Source organism: Rhopilema esculentum, chromosome 21, assembly GCF_057945365.1.
Source record: "Rhopilema esculentum isolate cy_ngs chromosome 21, ASM5794536v1, whole genome shotgun sequence".
NCBI classification, from domain to species: Eukaryota; Metazoa; Cnidaria; class Scyphozoa; order Rhizostomeae; family Rhizostomatidae; genus Rhopilema; species Rhopilema esculentum.
The window spans coordinates 7,457,149-7,474,381 of NC_142835.1; the positions used below are offsets into that span (position 1 = coordinate 7,457,149).

The 17,233-nt window shown below is 37.8% G+C and overlaps 1 protein-coding gene across 3 annotated transcripts in view; it reads left to right on the forward strand.

Annotated features, from left to right (window-relative positions):
* Window positions 1-5,391: 5,391 nt before the first annotated feature.
* The window catches only part of LOC148957677 (uncharacterized), a 28,402-nt gene continuing 16,560 nt past the window's right edge, over window positions 5,392-17,233 (forward strand). For 2 of the 3 annotated variants that reach the window (XR_016145172.1, XM_089114883.1), the window contains exons 1-5: window positions 5,406-5,705; window positions 11,290-11,634; window positions 12,705-13,028; window positions 15,604-15,909; window positions 17,036-17,161. Coding sequence is in view for 2 of the 3 variants with exons in the window: in XM_089114883.1 (XP_088971009.1) it covers window positions 5,636-5,705; window positions 11,290-11,634; window positions 12,705-13,028; window positions 15,604-15,909; window positions 17,036-17,161 (1,171 nt within the window). In the remaining variant the exon portion in view is untranslated. Of the gene's footprint in view, window positions 5,706-11,289; window positions 11,635-12,704; window positions 13,029-15,603; window positions 15,910-17,035; window positions 17,162-17,233 lie in introns of all 3 variants that reach the window. The other variant, XM_089114884.1, reaches the window with a different exon arrangement.

The following is a 17,233-nucleotide window of genomic DNA, read 5'->3' on the forward strand; positions in this document are numbered from 1 at the left end:
GTGGTTTTACAAAAGGTATTGTCAAAATCTAGCGGGTAGTTCTAGCCATTGGAAGCATATCCACGCCACTCACAATGTAAGCCCGAAGGACTTATCAAAGAAATCCTTGTTTTGGAAGCCTTTTTGCTGTGTATCAGATTGACTCTCAGGTTCTATGCCACGAGTTTGAAAGTGGAGAGGGGGCAAGGCTGACAAAAGTGGGGCCAAGGCTTCTGTCGCCCTTTATTGCAGCTCTTGAATTATTTGCTTCGTAAAACAATTGGGGCATGCATGATCCTAGTTTGTCTGTCACACCAGATATTGATTTAATTTCAAGAATCGTTTAAATCGCAAGATGAGACCAAATTACCCCGAGCATTTTCACAAAGTGCCCAAAATATGGTTTTTTATTATCGATGAAAATATAAGAGCCAAAATTTATTGAAAATAATTTGCCAAAAAGGGAAGACTTTAAATAGGCAGGTCGACGGAGTGCCGCCTGGGAGCAGAAGCCTAGCCTGTGCTCCAGACAGAGGTCTGGCTACCAGAAGCCGTGTCCCCAGTAATAAATACATAAGCCCTGTTTACAGTACACAAATTAACCTGGGTTTGCTCTAGGCTAAAAGTAACCCGGGTCGAGCCCTGATGCGTTTACGCTGGAAACTATCGACTTTGTAGTATAAGAGGCATCAAGGGCGAACCTGGGTTAGTTTGATATCGACGCATGCGTAACAAAGACAAATTGAAGGTGAGGATAAACAAAATGGCGGCAGTCAACATGTATAGTGTTTGCGAACTTTACAAAATATAATAAATTCACTTTAAAACAATTATTCCCAGTGCGGGCTTCGTACAATGAGAAAACTGTGCATTCGCGCTTTGCTTTGTTTGCACTCGGCAACATGTCTGCCACTACGCATGCGTCCTGAAGAAACTAACCCAGGTTCGCCCCAGGTTTGCGTTTACATACCCTGGGTACCAGACTCTCTATGTATAAAATAAAATAGAGAGTCTGGTCTAGTCAATGAGGTGTATAGAATACGCTAGAGGGTCAACTCGAGGCAGCCCTGACCACAGGAAGTGAAGCCAGGACAAAACTGATTTGCACGGCAAGAGCGGAGAAGTGCCGTACAAACTCTTGTATGAAGCGTGCAAAATTAAGCAAAGAATTAAGGCGAAAATTCAGTTTTAAGTGATTAAACTGGAAAATCTGAAACACCTACGAACCTAAATTGTTGAATAAAAGGAAAATTGGAAGGTAAAGCATAATTCTGGACATTAACAGTGAAGGTACCGACCGTTGTTTTGGAGGATCTATAGCGTTTTTTTCGCAGCCCCTAAATATGCTAAACAAAACGAGTTTGTTGATCTGAAGGGGAATACCTGGTTTGTTTTTATTTATGACTTCTCTCTTTAATTTTTTTGGCATACCTTCACAAACAAACAGCCGTATATTTAAAGCCGATATTTTTGACGAGGTGTATCAAGTGATCACCTTGCAAGGCATCGGTCATGAAACAAGGAGGAATCTAGCAAGTACCAAAGAAATAAAATTTAAGAAAAAATGTATAAATTTTACAGAAAAGCGACAATATTGAAGTACCTAATGGTAAGGATAGGCCTAATCGTCAACAAACCGGTGAAGTAAAATTGATCCATCCCCACTTATATCCGTAGAAATACTGGCTGGAGTCGTTTATTTCCAACCCTATTATAAGACTGTTTTTTCTTATCAGTCAATTCTTAGACCAAAAAGAAACGCACAAAATAACAATCCTAATAGCGAGATGCAATCGAACGCCATACACTGTGAGTCACTTCTTGCCGTGCAATGCGGAAATTGATAGGCCTCACTGCCTCCCTACAGAGTTATCCCTCTAGCGTATTCTATACACCTCATTGGGTCTAGTGCGCCCCATTCTCGTTCTGGTGTGCTGATATTAACCAATCAGGAGCGAGTGTACAGATTTCTGTACGTTCAAAGGTCACAGCGAAACAATGAACTTAGCTCTGGTGTAAAACATTGAACAGAACACGAAATAAATAAATGCTAGCGACCGTAACGATTTAGTTTGAAGATGCTTCTAAAACTGTACTCAAAGAATATTTTTCACATGTTGTGGAACTCAACACAGAACAGCAATGAAAGCCTTGTTTGTAGAGAGAAGTGACACCTTCGCCATATTGCCAACTGGCTTTGGAAAGTCGCTGATGCTGATATTTCAGGCTGTGCCTCTCATTGCAAAGAAATTAGGCCTTGTAGTGAAATGCAGTAAATAAAAAACACCGCAAGGCGCCAAGAACAAACAACAACAAACACAAGTAAATCAGTTATGGCTAATATTTCGCCCGGCATACGGGGCTTCGCTTATCATATTGCCCATATTTGCTGTGGTGACCTTCCAACGTGATGATTCTAACCGCCGCGGTGTCTAAGCGCGCTGCCTTCACAGTGAGGAAGTAGACTTTGAAAGTACACACAATTTATGTGGAAAATTACAAAAGACTTATTTTAAGTTGTATACGAAATTTAATAATGATTAACATTTAATAACTGCATTGTGCTAACTTTAATTTCATGCTTCGCACATGTTTTTTGCTGTCAAATAGCGTTTAAAACCTGATTTGATTGGAATCTTGAGGCAGAAGTGTCTATTACCACTGTATTAATAATGTCAACTTTACAGAACTATATAAAATACATTGGCTTTAAGATTTCCCAAAACTCCTCTGACTACTGAGTATCTTTGTTATTTATCTGACAATCTTGTTTCACAGGCCTAGTCTGTTAAATAGACTTCACTTCTTTCAAGTAAGTTCACCAGAACGAGAATGGGGCGCACTAGACCAGACTCTCTATTTTTTTATATCGTGAGTCTGGTACCCAGGGTAGCGTTTACACTACACTTCAGTCTAAACTAACCCAGGTTCGACCTAGGGCGAACCCACCTTTCGAGATTGGTTGACTAACAACCTGGGGCTAACCTGGGTTAGTTTGCGTTTACACTACACAAATCTAACCTGGGTTAGTTTTAACCAGGGGCGAACCCAGGTTAGTTTCTGTAGTGTAAACAGGGCTATAGCCTGTGCATTTGTTGAGGCAGAATATAGGACCGCTTTGTGAAATCACAGTTAGGAAATCGCAAATCGACAGAGAACAATACGATGTTATGAGAAATTACCTTTGTGGTGTGAGAATGAAATAAATCTAATTAACATATACAATAAAAATTTCGATTAATTTTATTATCATAACAAAGCCATTTGTTAGTCGCGACCAGCCCCGGGAAAGGTTGTTGCGAACGTGCGCACCCTCCGTAGCTAGTTTCCCACCACTGGTTCCCACCGCACCACATCGTTCATGAGAGCTTGTGACTGCGACGGGATGCCTTCTTGTTCGCGCACTGTCACCCGGCACCAGGCTACATCGCGTTCACTTGGAAACGGACACTCTCAGAACAAGATGTTTTCGTTTTCAGTACCGTTGTTTACCATCCTGACTCATATACAAAGGCACGCCCATTGTCTTTTGGATACCTCATCAACATCCAATGAAAGCCTTACATAATCCAACGAACTTTTATTATGTCATCTGTTTCAAGAGGATTTAGGTATTTCAAGAAGACGTGAATGAAGAAATGCAAATTGAGATGGACGCCATATTTCAAGGGACATTTATCGTCTCTATAAACATAAAAAGGCATATTACAAATAAGGGACTCAATTTTTTGCGGCTCCCTATTTGTACGGCCCCTGATTCAGCTTTCTAATGTTTATGAGTGATTACAAAATGCCTTGCGCTTATCAGGGGCGTCACAATATCCTTTCTCAAGCGGGCGTTTGATACCAAATTTACCTGAAATACGAAAAGCTTGGTTGAATTATATGTATGCAGAGGGTGTCCTGCCCCCTTATCCCTTTCAGGTATGCTTGCCTCCTTCTGCAGAGCCCTATGGATTCAAGTTGCTAAACAACATATCTTATTTGACAGCAGGGCCGGCAAGACCCAGGGCAAGACCGGTGGCTGCGAGACCTTCCCTTCGCTTTAGAGCAAAATAATTTGTTTTAAAGAAAATCTGCAAAAATGTAGTCAACCATCTTATACGTTTGCGTGCTTAGTATTATCTTAAATAATGCCCTTACCTAAGCTTGGCTAGTAGGTTTTTACAGGAGAAGACATAAAGAACATTGGATATGGGAATTTGATCGAAGGAATAGGCAATTCTCCAAGTTGTACAATGCATATATTTGGCAATTGATCGAATAACTTGGTCCAGAATAAACTTGATGCTAAAAAAAGTAGTTCGGTTTTTTCTGGGGCCAAAACCTGACTCATAAGGTCTACTAACAGACAAACTCTCAAATGGTTACAAAAATAGAAAAATCAGCTGTCGAAGGAAAAGAAACTGCTTGAAAATTTTTGAGAATATAAGAAGTGAAGAATCGGCAGCTGGAGCGAATTTCAAGGGCAAGGATTGGGGGAGTTGTTACTGATAACTGGATTTTGGTGTCACGCCTTTCAGGTAACTGGTGTGCGAATGGTACTTTTTAAATTCAGCTTTTCAAATCAGATAAAAAACAGATTAGATTTATGTATCATTTCAATGCTGATTTACAAAAAATTCTTTCTCTTGAATCGAAGCAACATTGTCTCTTCTTTTCCTTCAGCCAAAATCCATTCTAGATGCAGTTTCTGGCCATCCCTAGAGTCCTATTTTTCTAAACTTTGCCTTCCCGCCAACAAAGGACTAAGGTAGCGCCATTTACTAAACCCTTTCACAAATTTCGTAACCTAAATTTTTGGCCCTTACCCTTTCATATAAGCTTTGCCGGCCCTGAACAGGGCACATTTCTAAAAACACCTGTAGAAGGTTAGTCTGCTTTGCATTTTTGCATGCAGATGAATTTTTGATATGAAACTGAACTGAACATAATAAGATTACACCCCTCTATAAAGTTTGCGATCAGTTTTAACCGTATCCAAAACTCGTACAAAGAGTACGGGCGGATATAAAGAGAAATTTATTTCATTTTCACTACACTCTTTTGTGTAAGAACCAGTAAATTTACGTTCAGCTCTTAATTTTTTTCGAAAATCTTAGGCTGGAATGTTCTTATTTGTTCTTAAATTAATAGGATGTAAGCAGTGTGATTGCTAGCTTTTACGCTCTAGGGAGGTGTTCAGACCTTAATTTGCTGATAAATTTGAATATTCACCGAAATTCAAAGTCCTCGAATTTGAGATAAAACATTGTTCAAAATTGCATTTTACAGTAGCTCAGCTTTTACTTAATTTTTCTTAACTTATGACCAATTTTGATGCTCGTGTTCTGATTAAAAATCGTTCTAACAGAGAAAGAGTGTAACAGATTTCTGACATTTCTAGGATTCCCCTCCTTCAAAAGCATGACTTATTAGTAGCATGAGACACCATTTGTTTTCATGGCTGTTTGTGGACTGGGCGCTAACAATTGTTCGGTAAAAAGAATAAAGGCAAGTAGGCGGTATCTTCGATCGAGGAAGGTTTGACCGTGTTATTCTAGGGGTTTTTTGTCAGTAGCACACATCGTGAAAATCAGACATCTTAGTTAATCGTTTAAAGATTGAATGTCATTCTGTTTGGAAATCATAAAAGAGTATCGTGCTAACAACGAAAATGGGTCGATCGGTTTTGGAAATTATATTGTTCTGCACACTTGCCGCACTTCATGGGAAACTCTCAGTTGGTATGTACATACATGTCTTGAGGTTTTTAAAGAGATTACTAAGCAGAAAGTAAATTACACCTTCCATTCGACATGAGTTTATCTATTTTGATTGGCAAAGTATGCTTTAACTTGCTATTGATATTAACGTACTGAGAAGCCTGTTAACCATGCACGCCGCACTAATTTGAAAATGGCGGTTAGCAGAACAGGGATGGTTCTCCCTGTTAATGACCCCGAAGGATTTGCATTAAATTTATTGATAGGAATAAGAAAGCGTGATTTGCACCAAAATTTTACCGCGAAAGTGGTCGATTTCCAGATGGCGGTTATGTTGCGGATGTTGGTTTAGTCAGGTCAACGCCCGTTGGCCGATAAGTTTCCGCGATTCCGCCACAATGGCAAACTTCCAGTACCGATTCAAGTTTAGTGGGCCTATTTGAACGTCAGATCATTAGGATTTTAACATTGTTTGGGATTTTTATTCAGTAGTTTTGACTGTAAAACAAAGTATCTTTCAAACAAGATTTTATTTACGACACAGTGGTGTTCCTTTGCGAAAAGTAGGCCATATTCGGCATCACCTCAAGTTACAGGTGATTTTGACGATCGCGAGACAAGATTTTACGTTACAGTACCATGAATCAACCCAAGATATTGGATGAGTTATTAAAAAAACATGGCTTCTATTATTGTATTGTAATATTTGAAAATAAGACGCGTGGTCGCGGATGACGGTCTCGATTTTGGAATCGGTTTGTCTTTTCACGCCAATTAATTTCACAGGTTTCATTTTCGTACACTTTTTAGAATCTGAGTAGGTTTTTGTGCCTGTTTGAGTTCGAGAAGGCTTGAAGATCCTTTCCCTTGGCCTCCAATGTTATTTCATTGCTTTTAAGGTGCTTTTGCAATAAAATGCCTCCCAATAATTTTAGACAGAGGCACTGCTTTATAAAAACCTGTGAATGTCGATAGGGACCTTAAGTTTAGCAATCATGCTGAGATTGTTTCAAACAAAGCAAATCGGCTATGCAGAATGATAAGGCGTTCTTTTAGTTAAATGAATGGAGATTTGTTCAACAGCCTTTTTAAGAGTTTGGTAAGACTGCATCTAGAGTATGGAAATACAGTATGGTCACCTTGGTATGTCAAAGACGTGCAGTTAATAGAGAACGTCCAAAGGAGAGCCAGCAAGCTAGTTGAAGGCCTAGAAGATCTAGGTTATGAAGAGCCCTTTAGACAACTGAAGCTGCCAAGTCTTTTGTATGGAAGGATTCGGGATGACCTTATTCAAGTCTACAAATATACGCATAATCATTATGACACTGAAAGCCTGTTTCGTATTGAGGAAGAAAGTAGAACTTGCAGCCTAAACTTAAAAATTGTTAAAGAGCACTGCAGAAAAGACGTAAGGAAGAGGTTTCTCAGCCTACGGATCAACACTTCATGGAATAAGCTACCATCTAGCATTGTAAATGCAGACCTTTGGGCCCCTGGGCCTGCTGGCAGCTATTACAGGGGCCCAAACCCATTGATGATGCTTTGGGAGGCTGCCACAGTGAATTAACCCATCATCTCCAATTCTGCTCCCAAATATGTTTTTCACAGGAGTAAAACAAACCAATAAACTGGATGTATTAATGTGTCAACTTTTAAACTCTTTTCAATCTTCTTCTCCAACATTTGTGGACTTTCTTCAAATCTAATTCTGTGCACCACCAGAGTCAATATGGAAGCCTTTTGTTTGAGTCCTTTAATTGCAAAATGAACTCGAATTGACCAAAAGTTGTGCCACATGATCACAAAGTGTTGACTGGAGAAGCTCTTGATTTAAAAGAAAGTTGACTACAGAGAAAATTCGATACAGAATTTGACAGAAATGACCTTTAATTACATACCTATGAAAATTTACACTGCATTTGAACATTTTCTTCACCATCTACTTCTATCTTTTCTGATCTAAAAATGTTGAAGTTGTATGATCTCTCTCATTTAAAGCTATGAAATGATTTATCAAACATATCCTTTATATTAACCGACCAGTTATCTAGGTGTTGCTAGCATAGATTTTAACCATGTGACTAATATTTTGGGCAACAAAGCGTTATAACAATAGGCTTCCAGCAGGCCTCTCTGGGAAAAAACAACACAGGCTATAAAAAGCCCTTGCCAGTTGGGGGATGTGGGCTATTTAGCGCTTGCAGAAATATTGTTAATTTTTTTTAATATTTGTTCCAGGTTAGTAAACAAAACCATTAGCATATAAGGGTAAGATGGTTCTCAGAATGTTTTTCCATTGTCAATCATAAGACTGAAGGTGGTGTTCTCTCATCATTTGAACCATTTATTTTTGGGCTGTCGGTGCGCCAATCGCAAAGACGGCCATAAATAAAACCCCAACCGTTTCGAGGGGGTTGAGAAGAAGAACAATGGCCTTCTTCCGCCGACTAGCAGCACCTTGTTCTTGCAAAAGTCGCAAGCCATACGGCCATTAAATAATGCATGAAGAAAAAGAAATAGAAAGACAAAATGCATGTAAATAAAAACTTGTAGTGACTCTACTTTGGCCATTTTACACGCACTTCCTACTCCTTCATCGATCATGCCATCACCATGACATCCACCTACGTCATTCATAGCATCACCTAGCACATGACATTCCCTTCAGCATTGTACTCACATTCACACATCTATGTCATGCTGACTTCTTCCCAAGTCTAGATCTTTCCTTCTCCATTCCATCATCATTACATCATCCTATCTCATCCTTAGTCAGCAATTTGATTTCTGTATATAAGTATCTTAATTTGTAAAAAGTTCAGTTCAGTTCAGATCAGAGTTGTACAGCAATGCACTGTCTCTCTCACTGGCTCTGTGGTCTCTGCACGTTAAATAAGATTCAAAGCAAGCACCAACGATGGAAAGTCAAAGGCTAAAGATAGGAACTACGGCAATTCTCGCAATGTAATATCATTCCTATAGACTCCTGAAGATATCTAGACATGGATTGGGTGGGCAGGGTCGCAAAGGAAAACCTTTCCTCTCCAAAGTCCAACTTCGAGTTGTAGTGCAACGTGTGAGAATGAAACTGTGCTAAGACAAAGTTTATATACCCAAGGCCAATGCACACTTGCACGCTTGTTGCTATAGCCGTATAAAAGACACAATGTAAAGCTTACTCGAGCACTGCTACAATAAACACAAACTCTACAATTGTGCAATCTGTGCCCAAAAAACAAAAGCCCAAGGGACACCTAAAAGGTGTATCCTGTCACATATTAAACGTGATTAAATTTCATTTAATCAAGCTTATATTGAAGTATTTTCAAAGACAAAAATACATTACCTTGCAAATTCTCTAAACATTATTCACCTTAAAAAGACATTTTTGTGTGTATTACTACCTTTAAATTTAGTATTACCGTTCCTTAAATTGAGACAAAAAATAACTTTTTTGGAATATTTTGTTAGGTTTTGCTGGTCAAATGTAGCTTTTTGGGAATGCCTAGTTTATATGTTATGACTTGAAAATAAATTGTTTCATATTTGAAAGCATGGTGTAACGTTTCACACTTTAATTATTAGTAGCATTAAGCATGCTATATGTCATTCCTTTCATGTGAACACATGTCTTATTCCATTGCAAGTTTTAGCAGATAATACAAACATGTGCTATATAAAGAAACGGAAATTTCCTATTTATAACTGCATTAAGTACAAACATTGGGAAGCTAAACTATGCGGACTAAATGAGACATTGGTTTGAAAAACTGCGTGGGCTGAAAAAAGCCCTCGCTATAGCCCGTACCTCCGGGAAAGGCCTGGCTTCCAGGCCAAGGTTTTTTCTATTTGACTATGGCACCACCATATAGTCTATGCATTTAGTCATTCTAATGTACAGAAATTTCCACCATAACAACTTAATGTTTCCTATTCCTGTTTTAACCCTATCCAGACTAGGCTTTTTGAAACTTTCGGGAGACTAGGGGGGCACAAAGTGCCCCCCCCTCCGTAATTTCTTTGTTCCTCTAGCTAGGACAATGAACTTTGTTTGGATGGTACTCTTATCTTTTCTCCACATTTTAGTATTATTGTTCAATTTTTAAGTCACATGGTTTCACGATGACGTCATCATAATGGTGGCCGGGTGAAGCAAAAATTTAGAAAATTTTAGAAAATCTTAAAATATTAATTAATTCCAAAGCATCGGGCTAAGATATTAAAAAAAGCAAATTTGATGCATTTTCTAATAGAAACAAGAAGATTGGCACAATTTTAATGTTACTTCTCAAAATTATTAACGTTCCTAACAAAAGAACTCAACATATTTTGTATTTGGCTATAGTTTTTTCTAAATAACTAAATGATCGATACAACCAAATGTCATGTTTGAGTTCATTTTTAATGCCTTAGCAGACAAATTTACCTAAACTTGCAGTTTTATTAATGTAATACCTATAAATCTGTCAACAAATGTGTGCGCATGCGCAGCAGAAAAATCGTAGAAAAGGATGTTGAATTTGAATTTTCTGGTCAGAATCATAAAAAGAGCACAAATTAATGCCTGGATACTAATTTTCATCAATATATCTACTTTTGTTGCAAATCCGTGGCAGATTGAACTATTTTTTACTTGACTAGTTTTGAAAACGCCCCTACACAACCCCCTGATTAATAATAAAAAAATTATCTTTTTATATGAACATGTGTCAGATAGGTTAAAACTAAAAGTCAGGAGGTCTGAGGGGTATTGCTTTCAAACTCCTGAAGTTATGAAAGAAAAACCAACTAGGGGGGCACTTTGTGCCCCCCCCCCCCTAGTCTGGATAGGGTTAAACTCCCATGATTTAAATTTCCTTCCCAGGCTTTCAACATTTGAAACTGTGCTTGCCCCCCACCTGAGAGTCACTAACAATGACATCTCTGCTAGGAACAATATGCCAACGTACCTGACTTTTGAACATTTTTGATAAGCTCACATGCTGGATGTATGCTTCTCTCAAATCAACAACACCCTCTTGGCTTGGCATATATATATATATATATATATATATATATATATATATATATAGACTAAAATAAACAGACTATTGTGACACAACTCTGAGTTTCATGTGTAAACAATCATCAGGTGTACACCTGATCATCGCTCCGGTAAGTTGAGCACTCTAGACAGCAATATGATAATTAATAAATAAATATATATATATATATATATATGCTGATTAAACATTGTGACGAAAATTCAAAAGGTTTAGTCATTACAATCTCCATGATAATTATGGTCTGTCAAATATTCCTCCTGTGCATTTTGTCTTTGGTTAGTGAGACACATTTTTCTCAGTGCAGTTATTAGGTTGTTGAAGTGATACTGCGAGGGTGTTGGCATGGGCAAAGAAAAGAGCAATCAACTCCCTAGATAAGGCCTAGAAAGGCCTTCAGGAACACTTTAAATTTAACATTTTCTCCTGTCTCAAGTGTTGTTATAATTGGCAGCTCACACCAGCTCTGTTGATGACAACATAATGCATCTGGAGTGTCAATGGAGAATGAATAAAAGACTATACTCTTCTGTTGTAAAATCATATTTATGTGATTTTTGTAGATGGACAGTCATTCAATCCTGCTGCTGGAACTTTTGTTGATAAGTTTGGGAACAAATCTCAGAGCATCGAGGTTACTTGGACATACGACATTAGCAGTCTTGAGGGTGGCAGTATTTTATGTGGCTTTCAATCAGATTATGTGGTCACAAAGAAAGGTACTGCTGCAGCTTCTTTGGTTCAAAAATACCAAGGCAGAACTTCAGCAATTGATGATCCTGGGCAAAGAAAAATTGGATTCCAGCTTCGTAATATTGATTTCGGCGACGCAAAAGATGTTCTTTGCACATTTTTGACATCAGATCTTAACCCTACTTACAGTGGAATTTACAAGATAAAAATATATGGTTTGTATGTTTGTGTATTAATGTGCTAGAGTTTTTTTCAAATGTTTGCACATTGAAATTAGTTCTTAACAAAAACTGGCCACTCTGTGTGCCAGCTCTGACTTAATTAATTTGCAATGTGCATTTTAATGTTTATGAAAAAAGTTCAAGAAAACCTCTGATTAAACTTTTTAAAGAAATTTTCTCACTATTGTTGTGAAAGTCTCTCGCTATAATTCCATTACTAAAACCAAACCTTGTTCCAGTGTTGGGGTATTTCAATCCCTCACATATGTTCTCAAGCTTAAAAATGATTCAGTAAGGTAAATTTTATTAAGTAGAAGTGGTTTCGTAGAATAGCATCACATTCTCATTCATTTTTTTCTGCAGAAACAGCTATACCCCATATCATCAAATGAATTCTACCTTTCTTCCTTTGGTCTCATAGGCATGAAAGATATCTCCCTTGTCCTTTTCTTTTATTATGGCCTTAAAGACTCATTGCTAACAATTGGGCCTTTGCGAGCGTGGCGACGGTTCAAACAATGGCAGTAATTTTCTACCGATTAACCAAAATTGATTTCACACTGTCTAAAAATGCATTATGTGATGCTCACGTAGCGCAATGGCTCATTGTTAGCAATGAGTCTTTAAGTTTATTTCTTATTAGCATTTTTGAATATATCCAAGTTCACCTAGATAACCACAACTTTTCTGAAGTAGATTTTTCTACTCTCCTGGCATATGTGAAAAGTAAAAATTATAAATAATAAAATGACATTTTTCGTTAATAGAATATTAGTCTTGTACAATCTAAAAACGCACAAGCATGCTGTTCCCAGGAACAAGTTAGTAGCAGACACATTTTGCAATGACCATGTGCTCAGGTGTACATTTGCAGACACTTTGATAAAGAAATGTCTTTCCCAGAAAAAATAATTTTTTAAGATTTGGGTGGATAATTGAAGTTGTCCTGTTCTGGGTAACTGTTATAGACAAGTTTTGTGCCGTGGAGCCAACACCTTTAAAAAACACTTGCATTTGTTTACACAACTCTTAACTTCTTACCTCTTGATTCCCCTTTATTCCAGAGGTACCAGAGTTCCGAAACTGCTTGACTGAAGGAACAACATCCACTACTGGTCAAACTATTTTTGCTCTGAGAGAAGGCCAGACTTTAAACTCAACTTGCTATGTTTATGGCAACCCTATTCCAAAGCTGACATGTGGCACCTACGATGATAAAAATAATCAAGTTGGGCAAAATGCTGAGGTAACCGGGAATTTTACAAACCTCCCAATAAGCAGTCGTTTGCGTTTTTTCAATGTTCGAAGAGGGGTGACCAAAGTAAGATGTGTTGCTGATGGAGGTCCTACAGGAAAGAAGTCAATGGAAGTAAACGTTCAAGTTGATCGTAAGTAACACTTTTTTAATCCAAAAATTGAAAAATCTTTTGTCAGCTTTTAGTAAAACCATTGTAAAAGTATTTGGCTTTGGTCAATTTTTCAGCTTTTCACTAAATGTTTTAAGTAATTCATGCCATAGTGTATCTTTTTTGTCTAAGAAAATGCAGTTACGTCCTTTACTCTTAAAAAACTGGTTTTGATTGGCTCTGGACTTCTCGGCTTTTAAAGTAAATAATTTCGGTTTTGGTAAGGTTGTCACAACTTCTCTGTTCTAGAGGGACGTAGACACAAAATGGTAAAAAGGTCGAAGGGAAACTCATTCATAAGAATTCAAAGCTTTTTGTAAGCGCATGTGCGAATTTATGCGAGGCTAACCAAGTTTTTCAACGGGCAGGAAGCTCACTTAAGGCGAATTTTTCAAAATATGGCCAAGGATGCCTTTACTCACAGGTTGCAGCTAACCAATTGCTGTTTGCCCCACAGAAGTTAGAAAAAGAACGATCACAACGTTTTTTATGGTCTGTAGCTTATTTGATGAAATCAAATTAACAATCGATGATTGTTTTCCTCGCGTCAAAATAATAACGAAGGGCCCAGCCCTTGGAGAGTTCCCCATTTTCTTTTCTTTATTCTGCGACTTAGACTAGACCGGGCTATTTGTTTATTTCATAGGTAATAAAACTTTCGCGTGTCTTTTTTAAACGCGTGTGTCAGCCATCAAAGCCAAAATCTTTCCTGATTGGAAATGATTATGTATGTTTGTTTCTTCAAAGGGTAAACATTTTTAGTAGATTTTTGTAGTCTTTTTAAATCACGATAACAGATAGGGTAGTACATATACGCTTAATATGCTTGCATGTATGCTTGATATGAAAAGTTTATAGAGCTTTTGTAAATCTCAAATGATTCCATGGATGTAAAACGCAAGTTTGCTATCTTCCAAAAGTAGCAAGTGATTTGCTACTTCCAAAATAAAGGTTTCTTTTCGGAGGCTGTGTCTGCCAATGGTACCCTAGAGTAGCAAAGAAACGGGAAGGAACGGAGGGTTAAGGCCATTTTACACGATGCGTTTTTCCTTGCGTCTGACTCATGAGTCAAAGTTGCTTGAGTTTTTGACTCGCGAGTCAAAACGTTGAGACGATGATTTTTTGACTCGCGAGTCATTTTCATACCAAAACAAACCTCACGCAAATTATAGCACTAAAGCAGGCCTCACAAGGAAAAAGGCTACAGTTTGCCTCCAAGTTACGGGGTTAGAGAATTCAATAGAAATTTTATAGAAAAACAAGGTTTTGCATTTGATTGTTTGGCGAGGCCAACGCGGGGACCACCAGCATAACCCAAATCTTTTGCAAACCCTGCAAATCGCTTCCAGAGAAACTGCCCGTTTATAACCCTAGATATTCGAAGCATGTGACTAATTCTTCTTAGTTGATCGGTTAATAGCGTTAATCCTTCATGCGTTGTCGCAAGGACATAGAACTTGTTCTATTTTCATGAATTGTCGCAAGGGCAATTAAAATTAGACGCAAATCCCGTTTACTCAATTTTGACTCATGTGTTTTACTCACGAGTCAGACACAAGGAAAAACGCACCGTGTAAACTGGCCTTTAGAATTAACAGGAGAGTTGGAAAAGTTTTCAATATGAAAAATGAGGAGCCTTATTAAACGGAATTTGGTAACAGAAAACGCTGGTTATCATTGAGCTGAAATAAAAGCAATTTCCCCCTTGTTCTTTGAATTTATTTCTCAGCGTTTCGCATACCTTTTTAAGATGGCTCTTAGAAACAATGTCACCCAGGTTTACATTATTATATGAATAGTATCATTATCCTTAAACTTACTCCACGAGCCTATGTTTCGCCATGCCTCAATCACAGAATAGGAATTAGGCAGAAGGGTAACTCTCGTCGGTTCCTTTGTTGTTTTTGAAGCCTGAGTCAACAATAGAATTCCTTAATTCCCCTTTAACCTCGATTTCATTAGATGAACTTAGCCATGACAAATTGTCATTCATTAATCAGATATAAACGAATTATGATACATAATTGAATTTGTTCACTATCATGGGGCATTTGGTCTCAAATAAAGTTGTCTACTTTCATTCTTTTTAAAATTTCCCCGACAGATACACGCTAAGCCTCGTATAAGTTAACGCATGCGCAAGTTTTTTCAGGCTTCACCTGATAGGCAGGAGTTCCCCTTCTGCCTAATTCCTATTCTGTGCCTCAATTAACGTCCGTAAAGTGAGGCAGCAGCGAAACAGAGGCTCATGGAGCAAATCTGCATCATCCCTTGATGGTTATATAGTTATTTTCTATTTGAATGGGATCCTATTTCGTCCTTTATTGTAGCTCAAGTATCTTTCTCATTATTTTGGCAAGAAGCCTGTCAGATATATATTTGGAACAAATGGCAGAAAACCATTGGCAATTCTATGCCAAGTGAATGAAAGTTGTCTGAATTTTTAACGGCGTCTTTCTCACCATAGAGTACGTGAAAGCAAGCTTGTGTTTTATTTTGTTTTATTGTGTTTTATTGTGTCTTATTGATAATCATTTTCGCTGTTTCTCTCTATCAGACGTCGCAACTGCTCCAGTGGAAGTACGATTGATTGAATCAACTTATACATCTATAAGAATCGGATGGAAAAAACCTGCCAGTCCGGGCTATTCAGCAATAACCGATTATCTCTTTGAGTTGTATCACCCAAATAATACAGAGACAGTGCGAAATATGACCGTGACAGGCGGAAACCCCACGCTTGAATACACTTTCCTTTATTTGTATCGCGACCAAGAATATAGAATTCGTATCTCTGCATACAACGCTATTGGCAGAGGGGCATACGCTGAGAACTCGTACAGGACGGTCCCGAAAAAACCAGGTGTGTTTTTTTTATTCTGTGCAAAAATATTTTGGTCAGTTTGTTTATATATCCATTCCGTAGTATGGTGCTTATAGGTTTACGAGAGCCCCGAAACTGTTCCAATGTCACCAAACAACATTTAACTCCCAACATCATACAACCTTTTTTCCATAGTCAACCGTCGTCAACATCATTCAACATCGTCCAGCGAAGTCAAACGTTGTTGGCTAAACTAGTGCAACATTTTATTCCCAACTGAACTTGTAGGACGATGGGATTGTTGTGCCCAGTTTTGTATAAATGTTTGGTAACTGTTGTTTAGTTTGCATGACAGAAATTTGAAACACATAACAAATGTAGAATAGGTTTCATAGCATTTATGAGCAAGTACTTTAAATTTCTAAACTGCTTAAAGGTTTCTCGTTGATAATGGCCTGTTAGGGTTAACTAGCCTTGAGAAAAAACGCGAGAGGGTCAGATAAAACAATGTTTTTTGTCACAGCCATTGTCTCACAGAAGCGATAAGATAGCTGGACGAAAAAGTCCATTAAATGTCCCGTGAAGGGATGGTTTTTTGCCGATGTAGAATTGTTCTCTTAATGTACCGATGTCTAAAAATCATATCTCCAGTTTTGCAGAAACATTGTACAAAACGGTTAGCTTTCACGCTAATAAGTAAATAATTTCTTAAACTTGATGATGTTTGTTAATTTGAAGTGAGCTTCCGTTATTTCAAAGTAAACTTCAGATTTGTATACATTTTAATTTACGTTTTTATCCCATTTTGGATAAGTTGTCTGGTTATCTTTAATCTTTTAATCTTTTCATTTATTCTTTTATTGTATCTGTTGCTGAAAACCAGTTTAGCTGTAAACACTCATCAGCAACTCTCAAAAGAACATTTAGACGTGTTGATGAAATGTTATCTACTTGAATCAGAATACTACTCATGCTGTAGACAGTAGGCCCAAAAAATCATATTTTTGAAATTTGGCTAACCAGCCTTCGGTCTCAGTTGATTTCCTTTGATTTGGCAGCCAGGCAGCTTTACTGTTACTTTCAAATCAAAAATTTATGCAAACGAAATGTAGGCAGTGCATGGTGGAAGCTATGTTTAATTTTAGAGTTTTTTTCACTTCTGTAGATGCTGGTGGAAGATCTGGAGATTCTATGAGCGATGGAACTATTGTTGGAATCGTCTTTGGTGTCATTGCTGCCATTGTTCTTATTATCATCATTGTTTTCTTTGTGCTGAAGAAGAGGCAAGAAAGTAAGTCATATTAACTCAAATTTTCTTTCTAGGCCTATATCTCAACGAAATTACAGATATTCTTTTTCTTAT